Raw genomic sequence first — 14,655 nt, 5'->3', positions numbered from 1 at the left:
AACATGCATTCGCCAGATCCAAATCCAGCCTCACCTGGAAATCAACTACTGAAAATGAACAATGATACAGACACACCTTCAATTCAATGCATACAGCAGACTACAATCCTCTGTCCCAAGAGCTATGATTGGTAGCTTAACTCACATACTCACTAAAACTATACATAGATGACATGATATCAATCCAGTTAACCACAGAGCATGTACAGACAACCAGGAAAACTCAAGATTCAGTGAGCACTGAACCTACATGGTCTGCATGAGTCAGGCAAGTGAACCACTACATGATCAGTGACCTGAAATCAGCATATATTACCAGTAATTACTAATTATTCAATACATAAAACTTTTAAGTCAAAATTAACATGTAGCTACTTACAGATATATATGTATACAGTACAAAGACGTTATTTGGGGCCCAGAGGTTACCTTCACAGAAGAAACCACCTGCATTGTCGGAAAATACCTATATCTGTACAGTTGTAATCAAAACTACTCAACCAAATCGTAAATTACATTTGCAAAATGTACAGACTTTCAGTAGATTACCAATTCAAGTAAATGGTGAGTGCAAGTAGTTTGTTGGTTCATTACAATCTACTGTTAGTTCATAAACGTATTTATTTATAGCTTTAAAAATACAAATTACAACGGGGGTCGAATATTGTGAGTGAAACAATGCTTGTATTTAAGCATCAAATTCATAGTCTAAGTGAGTAAAGAATTTTTTTTTTTAAACTACCTCGCTTGAATTATATAAGTACAGTTGCAAATCTGCATTAGAAGCTGCCATGGCAGTGCTTAATTAGAACCAACAGACAGCGCTTCCAATTTTTTTTCGAACATATTTTAACACAATAAAGATTCAAATGTGAACTCACGTTTTTACATTTTAATTAGCTCAGTCATGTCTGGAAAACAACAGAGCGACTGAGTCAGACAACCTACCAATAACAGCTCCACACGGTTCTTAGTGAAGAACTGCCAAAACAGAATTCAAACGACGTTGGTATATTCTGAAAACTGTTCAAACTTTTATCACCTGAAAAAACAACATCAAATGTAAGGTTAGAAGAATAAATAGTCTATGCCAAGGATGTAGGAAACTGAAGAACCTGTCGTGGTCAAAGAAGGCTCTGAGACCCAGCATTTCATAGATTTTGTAGAAACAAGCAGTTTCGTAGATGCTGTAAGAGCACTGTACGCCGCTGCTTCGCAAACCCTGGAAAGATGGAACATTTTCTGCACAACTCAGGGATGTGCATCTTTAAAGGCAAGGCACAATGTTGGAATAATTGAAGCATCCCTTTCCTATTCACCACAAAGCAAGGGTTAGCTGTAATTTCAGTTAACAGGCTTACCTCCCTGTAAGAAAGTATTCTTACCGAGTACCAGTGGATTTTGCCCTGAGGCATGACAGACAGGTTTTATACTGCTTGCAAATTGGAGGAAAAATGTCAGAAAAGTCAACCACAGTACAAGGCCTTTAAAAGCCTCAACAAAGCTTTTTGACACAGGGAACCGTCAAGCCTTCGGACTAATTCTGGGAAAGCTGCCCGGGAAAGTATATTCGTGCCTTGCAACTGCTGCATGACAACATGTCTGCCACAGTACTCAATGGCAGTGGAGATGAAACAGAGCCTTTCAGGGTAGACACTGGAGTCACTACACCAAGACTATACATCGAACTCCAGAAGTGGAAATTATGTTCAAAACCATCAGGCAATTTCTCCACAACAGATTTAGGCCAAAAGGTTGAATCACCACCATATTTACACAATAAGACCTCTTGAAAGAAGACCTACAGTGTTGATGAAAGCAGTCAAACAACTGGGTCTAACTATCAACATAGAAAAGACTGAAGTCCTTCACCAAATAGTAGTACCCAAGCATTGGCCCCTATTAATCGATTGGCAAATGTGGACCAATAACCACACACACACACACACACACACACACACACACACACACACACACACACACACACACACACACACACACACACACACACACACACACACACACACACACACACACACACACACACACACACACACACACACACACACACACACACACACACACTTTTTGGGTGCTCAAACCAGCAGTAAGAGGAAGCCAAGTGCATACGTCATTAAACTCCAGAATGAATGTTCACGTTTCACTTAACAGTAAACGCCTGTCTAAACCTTCAATTATCTCTGGCAAGCTGCCAGCAGAACGACGGCCAAGGAGAGGTCAAGTAATCTTAAGCTAACTGGCTCCATGTCCACTAAACACTTTTAGTAGGTCAAGAGGAATCTTTACCTACATCCGCCTGAGACAAGGAAAAGGAACTAAGCAGCCAGAAGAATTGAAGTTGCAGGTCAGGATGTGAACTCCAGAGTGTATGAATAACTGCTAAGTAATCTTAAAGCTATGAAAAGGGATGCAACAGCGGTACAATTCCTGATGGTTAGTACTACCGTTTCAAATTGTATTTATATTAAAACCACACTTTGAAAAAATTCAGTGGTGCTGCTCATTTTCTGGAGAAGTAGCCAGTACACTAATTGCTAACTCGCTTACATGCTAGCTTGAATACAAGGTACATAAAAAAATAGATTCACATCTGAATAGCAATTCTTAATTACCGTATTTTCCGCACTATAAGGCGCACCTAAAAACCTCCAATTTTCTCAAAAGCCTTATAATCCGGTGTGCTTTATATATGGAGCAATATTGCATAACGTAACCCCAGCCTCTACCGTAGCGTCTATTCTATGCGCCTTATAATGCGGTGCGCCTTATATATGAACAAAGTTTTAAAATAGGCCATTCATTGGAGGTGCGCCTTATAATCCGGTGCGCCTTATAGTGTGGAAAATACGGTATTCCGATTATGAATACATTCATAATTTTCAAGAATCTATCTTTAATAATACATTTTTAAGATGTTTTTTGGCCATCGCCCTGCTTACGTGCTGCACGTATAATTCATACATCAGCAGCCAAGGAAAGTTTTGAAAAGGTTTTATATATTCAAAATATATTGCAAAAATTGGTTGGACTCATATCGCGTATTGAGTCAGAATTGTTAGGGTAGACTAGATTTACAGTAAGTGTTGTGTAAATAATTTTACAGCACAATGAACAATACTGTGATAACAATTGTGATCATTTTGGTCACAATAACCATGATATTAAATTTTCCTATTGTTACATTCTAAAAAAGTGGCAATAATAATGTTATCCTGGAGTACATAAGCATTATTCAAAACGTATATCAAAAGTGATATACGGCAAACAATGATAAAAAGGGAACGGCTCAGTTTGGAAACGTTCCCTTCTAATTTGCTTTCTCTCAAAAATTACATTGAACAAAGCTAAATAAGTGTACCTTAACTTGAGGTGAAGAACACTTACATGACATTTATCGCAATTACCAACAGAAAAGTCCAAATAAAAATGGGACTATACAAATTATGTATGTATAATTATCGCAAAGATATTTTGTAATCAAACAACTACAAAAGCATTCAAGCTTTATCAGACACACATGGCCGGTTTTGGTAGATTGATTGATTTTTGGAAAAATGTCTTTAAGACTTTAAAGCTTTCATTTAAATCTCTTAAACCATGAATTTTATTGTAATCTCCCAGATGTAATGGGTTCTTCCTTGGCCCACGCAATCTGCAAGTGGCCCCATTTAGCCCTGTAGCTTCTGCAGAATCCTGGCAAGAGTTTTTATTATGTGAGTTAGACTCCCTTTTCCATTCACTCATTTCCATTGTGTCCCCGATTGTATGGCTTTAGCATGAACAATATTTGAATTTGATGAATCCAAAAGAGCCAGGCTGGATGAAGAATAGTGAGTTTGAGTTCAACCTGGCCTTGGCACTATTAAATGCAGCGCAGGTAGGAAGTTATTTCAGCGTGTCTGGAACATCCTCCTCTGCCCCATAAATAATAAAGACGTTATCCCCACAGTTTGGAGGATTGCTATACAACTTTCCCATCTGGCTGGCAGGAAAGATGGCCAAGGGTCTGTCCTCCCCCATCTCCCAAAGGACAGCTTGTGTGCCGTGTCCTCTGTTAAACTCTCTGATATAAATGTGCACACCCTAACACTATAAAAGGTTAGTTACCTTTGAAGGCTGGACACCTTCTCTACTCCAGTCTATAAATAAATCATTCCAAGGTGGAGTGTGAGAACCACAGCTTTTTTTAACGTAATGCATATCTATTAAGACAGATGCGTCCAAACTTCTTCCACTGAAGAGGGCATGCGGAAAAGTTGAGGGATGCACTTTGACCCATTTTGTCCATTAAGATACTAAAACCAGTAAATATTTGCTAAGCAATTTGAAGAAAACCTTGACATCTTAGCATTTGTGTTAAAAGTCTGTAATATTTAAAAATGTATTATTACGATGAATGTTCAGAATACATCAAGTGCCAGTAAAAAGAAATAACGAGCTGCAAACCGAAAATGAGCCTTACTTTGGACACCCCTGTGTTAAGATTTTCAAGAGATAAGAAGTCTTGTTATCCTTTCTTTTTCATTAAGTTGGCCACCTATGGAATAAAATCAAAGTCTGTTTGGATCACATTGCCTGCATAACTTGTAATGCTATGGTAGTGAGATTAACAGGGGCTCCAGCTAAATAGACCCTAATGAGTGATTAGTATGTCCCTCACGAGCGGTCTCTTTCCGACTTCCGATGTGATGCTCTACCTGTAATTACGTCCAATAAACCCCTTAAATTTCCACACTTTGCGTTCGATAGGGTCATCGGAGTCAATTAGAGGCTGAGTTGTGCTAATGATCTGTTGTACATGCGGGGCAGCAAACTTGTCAAGAGGCAGCCAAAGATTCTGCAACAAAAAGGAAAAGGAATGATTAAAGGATGATAAAGATGTCACTGCGCTCTCGTCACACAAGCAGAAATACTGGGTCATTGCATACTTGCAATACTTTATTGCATTCCCTTTTTCATACAATAGCCTCTTTTATAGACAGACAACACTATTATACTAACTTAATGTCATACATGGTTCAACTAAAGTACCTGCATTACCTGAAATGGCTCCAGAAAATCCTAAAATAGACAAGAAATTAAACTAAAAGGTGCTAAATCTTTCAAATATGAGGGGTAAAGCCAGCTTCACACATTTAACACTGCTAAGTATTTATGAATCACTAACACCAAATTATGAACACACCACCACTTTAGATGTCATTGAGATCATACAATCACTGCAACTCAACTATGTAGCTGAATCAACTACAAAAACCAATGTGGAAACTGCCACAAGTTGGCACTTTCTCAGGATTATGGAGAACTTTTATTTTTAGCTCCATCATCACCATCCATTTTCTTTGGCAACTTTCCATTGCAATAACAATTATGAAGCTGTTAAGTCATGGAATTGAACGAACAAAAAAAGTTCACAAACAGAAGCACCTCTGCTGATCCGCATTTAGCATTAATGGGCTATATTAACTTAGTAACATACATTAACATTACAATGAGCAGCAATGGAAGAAAATTTGATGTAACACTGTGCAGAAAAGAAGCATATATCTCTAAAGAGTGAGAGCATGAGGTCAGCGCAACCTGCCAATAATCCTCTCACATCACTGGTATGAAGTAGCTAGTAATCAGTGTTTGTTCCACATCGGGGCTGCCATGGGACCAGAGGAGGCCCTCTCCACTGAAATCAGTTCGTCGGGGTTGTCGCGTGCCTCGTAATGGAACAAAAGCTCTTGGATAGCCCGCTCTTCAATCTATGAAGAGAGAAGAAAGGAACGTCAGGAAATAGGAGACATATTTGAGGGTGCAATGTGGCGAGTAAAACCATACACCCGCTGAGGGAGAGTAAGAAAAAGTGACGACACTCATAGCATGATGATAATACATGTTTGATCATGACAAATATAAATTAATTGGGAAAGGCACTTCAGGAAGGTGTTGAAAGAAAGTTGGAAATGGAAGAAGTTAAGAAACTCATTCACTTTTCTAACACTGTTCAGAATGAAATGTGATAGTCAGAGAAAGAAAATGAGAATATGCATGCTGTATGGCAAGTGTGTGTGTGTGTGTGTGTGTGTGTGTGTGTGTCAGTCAAAGCACTACGACACATAGGCAAGCTGTGTTACCTGGATGAGTGCCAGCGGTTTCTCTCGGCTGCGGATTAGTGCGGCTTCCTGCTGCCGCTCCTCCTCCACAATGGAAGCAAAGGTCACCAGAGAGGGGAGGGGTGGGCTTCCCGCTGCTGCTGCGGCCATCACCCATGGCCTAAAGGGAAGACAAGGGTGAGGCGGCGAGAAAGAGACAGCGATAGCCAGCAAGAGGATGCAGGGTCTTGGTAGGAGTGAAATACTACTGACAAGCTTCTGTGGGATTGGCCGCCTGTCCACCTGGCTTAAATACGCCTTGCATGTCACTGTGGTACCAATGTCTCCTGTACTGTGCGGACCATGATTTAGACCATGCTTAATTAAACAGTGTTGAATTTAATCCTTTCACATTAGAGCTAAGGCTGTAATACCACATGACTGTTTGGACTTTGTTCTTTATTTTCCTGCGTTTGGTTTTGGCATCAAATCCCGTCGTGGTGCTCTTGATTTGGTAGTATTTCCTGTTTGGTTTCTCTGTTTTGCAGCACCTTTAGCCTGTGTTGCTTGTCCTGTCAGCACACCTGTTCCTCATTGTACATTGGTTGTATTTAGTTGAACTGTGTTCCTTCCGTGCTGGTTCATCATCTTCTGTATGCCAAAGTGTACTGTTGTTTTCCGAGTACCTACAAGACCTGTGCCTACATTCTCTGCCTCCCAAGATCACGCCAGCAGCCGACAAATGCGGCACTGTCACAAAGACGCTGCAATACGAATTTTGTTTCATGAACATGTCTATTTTTGGGGTTTAGTTGTCTGCTTTATTAAAAATTAAATGTATTATTTTTGCTACTGGTTAAAATTATTAGCAACATACAATAACACAGCCACCCACCACATTAGGTTTTTCACATGCTTAATGCACAGATGTACTAGTCACCCTTTGACTCTTTGTATACATAATGATGAATAATGAACTTCTAGTGAGACCTGAATGAGATGCTGTCAAGTTTGTGTGACCATTAAGTCATTTTTTTCTTCATAACTGCTATGAGATGTGGAAAGATATGTTTTGATTATTCCCCGTGATACATATGGTGAAGTACAAGATTTATTTGGAATCCATTCATTCTTTCTTCAGAAAGGAGGGAAAAATCTCACATTTGGGGATCAGACAGACATGTCGATTAATTCTGACTTTAGGAAGGGAGCAGTATTGCAGAGGTTTGAAATCACTTTATCTGAATACCAGGAGAAACCCTATACACACTTCCTCTTCTGTATGACAGTGTGACATGAAAGCTGCCCTTATCAATTCCGTTTAGCATCAACAGCGTCACTACGGAAACGCACACAGCTATTTAGTTTATTCAGTGAACTCCTTGAAAAATCGACAAGGTAAATATACAGCACAAGTATGATAGCAGAGATGCAGGAAGATGAACTTGACAGATTTGCAGTAATTACGCATACAAAAAAAAAACCCACTTTCACAGATAAGTATGGTAACCAACTAAAGATTCTCTGTGTGCATGCGCGCCTGTCTAGATGTGTGAGGTTTTAAAAAGTCAGGACGACTCTGTGTTTAAGGTCAGGTCAATTGAACTGACCAGGTCATTTTGAACGGGTCACACTACTTACACCACAGTCTATATTAGGAAACCCTTGCTTCAGTCAGTTAGACTGTCACACTAAATAAAGTGTACTAAAATTGTTGGAACATATTTTAAGACACTACGAGAATGAAATGCAAATATGTTATTATGTTACAGTATATTAGATATGGTGAAACAGGGACAAGCGGTAGAAAATGTATAGATGGAAGGATGGAAACAGTACATTCAAAAACAGCATGTCAGCTTTGTTTGTGGAGTCTTTTGCAGCAGAACTTGTGCTTTGTAAAAAAAAAAAATTGTTTGTAAAAACACAGTAATAAATTATATACAGTAATTCCTCGTCCCATCAAATTTTTTTAAGCATAAAGCATTTTAATGCATAAAAGTAGTTAAATGAACAAAAAATATCAATACTACAGTCGTGTTGTCCATTAGATGAGACCATACCAATCACAGCGTGCTGTTCAGTATCATGCCACTGATTGGCTCAGCCTCAGGCACCATTAACATATTATATTAAAGAGTGTAAAGGTGACTAAAGAGTGTTGTTTAATGTCTTTAGGGCTCTCATAATTTTGAAAAATGTATTTGAAAGTAGTTAAAATATTTTTCATACACTACCTTTGAAAATATTCGATTAGTAATTAATGATTCCTACTTTGCAAAAATTAATTTATTGCAGTCATGCCCGGAACCAATTAACAGCCATAAACAAGGGATTATTGTAGTATAGTTGAGGAAGTTAATTTTGAACTAAGTTATCATTGGGATATCATGACAGTATATTACAACTTTTAATATGCTTTCTTGAAGTTTAATATGGGATTTTATACTCTAAGAAGATGCATCTGGTAATGTGCTGTATTAATAAAGTTTGAATGATCAGCAGATCCACGTAAGTTACGTCTCTATAACTTGCTGTTTTCAAACACACACAAAATGTAAATGCTGCTGTTAGTCATTCTATTAATTAATCATAAAACAAGCGAAAATGGATGGATGGATGGATGGTGCAGTTTTGCACTGGTTAGTGTCTCACTGCGTGGTGGATTAATACAGCTTCAACTAACTATGCAAAGACAACATATTCACAATGTAGTCTTTTATAAATAGTATAAAAGATGGCAGCCTGTTTGTTCTATTTTAAGAACTGTAGCAAAAGCAGAGCAACCAACAAACGTTCCTTTTAGTCAATACATTCCACATGCTAACTTGCCTATAACAATATGGGTGTGCTGTGTATTTACACTTGTTATATTATTCACCTTTCTCACGGTAGGCCAATTCTTTTTTTTTAAATTCTTACAGCTTTTGTTGCAATTACAGGAACATGGTGTGTTGGTTGTAGATTAAAACTTAATCTTTCACTTTACTGGGTTCACTGTGTCCACGGCAGCCACTCAACTGCAGTCACTCCAAGAGAAACAGCTGAGCCTCACATTCTTAGCATTAATGAGACACACAAACAGGGCAGGGTTTCCATTTTTCACTGTAATTTATGTTTTGTCTTGTTTTCTGGGACCAGGGCTGCTCATCCCTTTAAATGTATTCAATTAAAAAGTGTCATTTTTGTATTGTTTTCACCATTACAAATTAGGTCAAATTGTCTGTTTTTCGACATTACTAATGGCCAAAGTGATTTGTCAGGTAAAATTATTTAAAAATTAATTATTAATGCTTTAAGTTAAAAATGATGTAAAATGACCATGACTAATGTTACTTATTATCACTGGTTTAAATGTAACTTAGATATAGATACTTTGAGTCACTTGAAAAAAAGCGCTATATAAATGTATTTCACTTCACTTCACATTTTTTAAATGAATATTCATATGCACTGAATTTTACTGAGGCACCTGTATTTTGTACCCTGTACTGTACCACGTGTACTACTGTGTAATGATTACACTACAACAGTGCCCCCCAGTGGTAGTAAGAAAATATACATGCATTTAACTCACCCTGAAGGTTTTTCCAGTTCGCTGCGCTCATCGCATCTGAACGTCACCTTCCTACTGACAGGTATAACACAGGCTGCGGACCCTTGAGCACCTAGAACCTTTTGATTTCCATGCTGCCCCGCTCTGATGAGTTGGCTCTCCTCCTCTTCCAGTAGTGTCCGAAATGAGCATGAGGACGATGGTGACTGGATTGCTGTTGCCCTGATGAGGAAAAAGTTCAGACTTCGCTTAAATAATGTACTAAATGGACACATGTAGAACTACTAGGGCTGGGCGATATGGCCTTTTATTAATATCTTGATATTTTTGGGCCATGTTACGATACACGATATATATCGCAATATTTTGCCTTAGCCTTGAATGAACACTTGATGTATATAATCACACCAGTATAATGATTCTATGCGTCTACATTAAAAACATTCTTGTTCATACTGCATTAATATATATGCTCATTTTAAACTTTCATGCAGAGAGGGAAATCACAACTAAGTCAATTTAGCAAAACTGTATTTATTAAGCAGTGGCACAAACATTCATGTCATTTCAAAATAGAAAGTGCAAGATTGTCAGAGACATTTTAAAACAAGCTATGAGTGCACTTTTGTGCATGATGTCACTAAGATGACATATCAAAACAACACTAAATTAAAGTGCACATTTTGTACAGAACGCCACTAAAATAGTTTAAAACATATAAAGTGCACTTTTGTGCATGATGTTACACAAGATATTTCAATAAGTGTCAAATAAAAATGAGCTCCATAATAGGAAATCAAATAGCAGTGCTGCTACTTTTTGTAGCAACGCTTTTGCCGCATAATTGTTCAACATATTCCCGCTTGAAGCCAAACCACAGCCAGACGATGGACCCTGTTTTGTTTTTCTTGAGACTTAATTCTTCCTTCATTTGTTACCAGATTGGCACCTTCTTTCTCTCGTATTACCACTCGCAACGCACTGTTAGCATCACAGCTAATGTTACCCATGTAGCTACCTCTCTGCTCGGGGAGGGCGTGTGACGTTGCACACGTGACATAATTAAGAAGGTGCACTTGTTTATGTCTTTGTGAGAAGGAGAGACAAGAAAGAGTGGGAAACGCATGCAGTGTAATGCCCACACGATATAGTCATTTTCTATATCGCAAAGAGACAAACCCGCGATATATCGAGTATATCGATATATCGAGTATATCGATATATCGCCCAGCCCTAAGAACTACTATACAAAACATTTGCTTTTTTTGTAATAAAACGGGCTAATACGATAATCAATAACCGTGCACAATAACAACACACTCATGGATAGTCCTGGGCTGATATTCGGTAAGTCAATTAACCGGACGATCAATCGATCGCTCGTCCCTCATTGATTCCCCGTGTGTTCCAGGATCAATTTTAAGGTTATTTTCATGGTTTATAAATGTTTTATGGTATTTTGCCATCTTATCTTTCAGATTTGGTTTTACCCTACGAACCTTCGAGGACCGTGAGATTTGTAATTATTCCAAAAGTGAGGACACAAAGTCACAGGTAGGCATCTTCCCACTATTATGGCCCCTGTCTATGGAACAGTTTGCCAGAGGACCTCAGGGCTGCAAAGAATGTTCATGCAGGCTGAAGAGCCACATTTTTTATTTGGCTTCTACTTAATATTTATAAAAAATGTTTTAAGTCATTCGTACTTTACTTTATAACCTATTAGTTACGCAATATTTTATTTAGTTCTATTTATCATATATTTACTGTATTTTTTAATCTTCATGTGTCCAACTTGTATTTCATATTTTATTCTAACTCATGGTTCTTACTATTTTCAATATTTTATTATTTTTACTTTCCAGCGTTGTGTCAGCGTCCCGGTGGCTGGGGTTTTGTGACCTCCTGGTGCATATGGCTCCTGGGATAGTGTTTACTCACCTAGCCCCTATGTACTCAGCCATGCATTCATTTGTTCGTGTGGGTGCGTATGCGCTTGTGTGTGTGTGTGTGTGTGTGTGTGTGTGTGTGTGTGTGTGTGATGTTGGTTAATCAGGGTATTGTTTTTACGTCTGTAAAGCACTATGTCTTGCATTTCTTTTACGTATAACAAACCCCTTAGAAATAAAGTGTGACTGATTGGTAGAACAGAGACAGAACTTATTTTATTGCTTTTGGTAGGTGATTTGTATTTAAGTGCAAAATTTTGCTTGCAGAAATGTGTTTATTTTTTCTTATTTGTTTGTTGCATTTATTTTGGTAATTCAAAGTTTACATTTAAATTACAATGTTAAAAAATATGATTATGTATTATAATTACATCAATGGTTAATTTGGTCTCAATAAAACAATGGCAGTAATATCGTTTATCGACAATAACTTGCAGGCCAATGTATTGTCTAGCAAAATGTGTTCTCGGTCCAGGCCTACTCATGGACAGAACATTATACACTTACCAGGCCTTCCTACTACTGCTTTTGGATGGCGTGACTGTAGGAGTGGGTTTGGATGCTGTCGACTCCACACTGTTCTCCTTACTTGCCAATGCTAACATCTTCCTTTGCTTCTGGGACAGTTTAGTCATAGGAGAAGAATGTTTGCTGAGGGTGCTGATGCTGAAGGCAAGCAGAAAAATACATGCAGAAGGTGAGCACACCAAATAAGATGTTGTGTGATGTAAATAGTTATTGTAAACATCCTCATTAATAAGACTCATAGCGTATTTTTACTTGGCAGGGCTTTTGGGAACTGCTTTGGTGGTCTGTACAGAATTGGCTTCCATGTCCATGATAGCTCTAAGATCCAAGACAGGGGGTGGATTGGCAGGTCTACAAATTGAAAATACACAGTTACTTCACAGGACTGGAACTAAATGTATTAACTATGGCAGGACATTTTCTTCAAACCACCTCCTCAAAATAAAGTGGGAGAAAATTGAGGGTTCTTAGTCAAGAGTTTCATGGGTCAACTCACCAACCTACTTTTAAAATCAAGTGCAAAACCTGCATGTGCAATCTGTATCTATATAAATTATTAAAAACAGACTTCCTCCTTAATATATCTGTTGGTAGGTTGTACCATATCAAGTACCCCCCCCCCCAATATATTATTTTCAACTAGTGATGTCCCAAACAACATTTTTGGTCTCTGATCCCGATCTGATTTTGAGTCCTGATCCCATACTTTGACAATAGATCATTAAACAGAAAATGCTGTATAGCAAGCAACTAAAGTAAACACAACACATTTTTATAAAGATTATGTTATTAAATTTAGAATTTGCTAGTACTGTTGTATGTATATCAATTAATGTATTGAAAGTGTGGTGCTACATATAATGTTTTTTAGCAAAATAAAGTGGCTAATGCGCAATAACTAAACCAAAGCAAAAACTACCGATACTACTGGCTCAGATTTAAATCAGTTGGGTTTTTCACTCAAAGCCTTCCTGTATCCAGAGACTTACTCTGTGAGATTGTAAACAATAACAAAAACGACCCAAAAATTATTTTGTAATAAGAATAACAAAAAGAAAACTATCAATCGAGATACTTTTGTATCGTTTATACATTAATACCATACAAGGTATCGATAGTATCGAAATCTGGGTCGATCACCCCTACTTTACATTGAATTCAGCAGTTAGCTTTTTGTGTGTGTGTGTGTGTGTGTGTGTGTGTGTGTGTGTGTGTGTGTGTGTGTGTGTGTGTGTGTGTGTGTGTGTAGCATGCTAAGCCATTCATTTTCCCCTATTCCTCTCGTGACAATGCTACTTGGAAGAAACTTTGTTTATTTTCCGCCATGGTGGTGAGGATAATGGTGCTTTCCATTAACCTCCGCAGTTGGAAATCAGATGTGAGACTGACGTCAGAGCCAAGCTAAGGTAAGCGAGGTCAAAAAATAAAGATAGCCACATCCACGAAAGCTACTCATGTGCTTGCCTTATCTGAAAAGAAAATATGCGCTAATTCTGCAACCTTCAAACACGGTGGATGAAAAAAAGGTAGAGATGTCCGATAATATCGGCCGATAAATGCTTTAAAATGTAATATCGGAAATTATCGGTATCGGTTTTTGTATTATCGGTATAGTTTTTGTTTTTTTGTTTTTTTTATTAAATCAACATAGACAACACAAGATACACTTACAATTAGTGCACCAACCCAAAAAACCTCCCTCCCCCATTTACACTCATTCACACAAAAGGGTTGTTTCTTTCTGTTATTAATATTCTGGTTCCTACATTATATATCAATATATATCAATACAGTCTGCAAGGGATACAGTCCGTAAGCACACATGATTGTGCGTGCTGCTGGTCCACGAATAGTACTAACCTTTTAACAGTTAATTTTACTCATTTTCATTAATTACCGGTACTAGTTTCTATGTAACTGTTTTTATATTGTTTTATTTTCTTTCTTATTCAAGAAAATGTTTTTAATTTATTTATCTTATTTTATTTTATTATTTTTTTCAAAAAGGACCTTATCTTCACCATACCTAGTTGTCCAAATTAGGCATAACAATGTGTTAATTCCACGACTGTATGTATCGGTTGATATCGGTATCGGTAATTAAGAGTTGGACAATATCGGCATATCTGATATCGGCAAAAAGCCATTATCGGACATCCCTAAAAAAAAGCAAACAAAAAAGCTATTGCTAGCGATGCAGTACAAAAATACGTAATTTACACTACAGTAACATTACCATATACTACATAAGTCCAACAATACATTGTATACGGCTGATTTAATCTGACAAAAACTGGTCAGAAGTGCTAATAACGGATATTACAGAGGCTTATATTATTTTTTAGACCCAGAGCAGCCATCTTTGAAAGCCAACTTGGAGGTTTTTACGACTTTCAAAGTAGGAAATCCGACTAGGAACTCGGAAAATTTGACTTCACAGTACAAATGGAACACACCATTAGTATATTAGAAGCGGCTTTTCACTGTGGATAAACGAGTCAACGATACATTCGTTGCAGCT

The 14,655-nt window shown here is 37.8% G+C and overlaps 1 protein-coding gene and 1 long non-coding RNA gene across 3 annotated transcripts in view; both read right to left on the bottom strand.

Moving 5' to 3' along the window:
- The window catches only part of LOC140678739 (uncharacterized), an 88,481-nt gene that overhangs the window by 17,381 nt on the left and 56,445 nt on the right, over window positions 1–14,655 (bottom strand). The window lies entirely within an intron of this gene.
- ibtk (inhibitor of Bruton agammaglobulinemia tyrosine kinase) overlaps window positions 4,372–14,655 on the bottom strand; it is a 28,027-nt gene continuing 17,743 nt past the window's right edge. The window contains exons 24-29 of one of the 2 annotated variants that reach the window (XM_061949617.2): window positions 12,387–12,485; window positions 12,114–12,272; window positions 9,679–9,879; window positions 6,144–6,282; window positions 5,621–5,771; window positions 4,372–4,858 (exon numbers count right to left, since the gene is read on the bottom strand). In XM_061949617.2, the coding sequence (XP_061805601.2) occupies window positions 5,646–5,771; window positions 6,144–6,282; window positions 9,679–9,879; window positions 12,114–12,272; window positions 12,387–12,485 (724 nt within the window). In that variant the 3' untranslated portion in view covers window positions 4,372–4,858; window positions 5,621–5,645. Of the gene's footprint in view, window positions 4,859–4,931; window positions 5,772–6,143; window positions 6,283–9,678; window positions 9,880–12,113; window positions 12,273–12,386; window positions 12,486–14,655 lie in introns of those variants that run through there. The other variant, XM_061949609.2, reaches the window with a different exon arrangement.

This window comes from Nerophis lumbriciformis, linkage group LG04 (genome assembly GCF_033978685.3).
Source record: "Nerophis lumbriciformis linkage group LG04, RoL_Nlum_v2.1, whole genome shotgun sequence".
Taxonomy (NCBI): domain Eukaryota; kingdom Metazoa; phylum Chordata; class Actinopteri; order Syngnathiformes; family Syngnathidae; genus Nerophis; species Nerophis lumbriciformis.
Note: the sequence above shows the minus strand (reverse complement) of the source record. Positions and strands in the feature narration are given on the sequence as shown.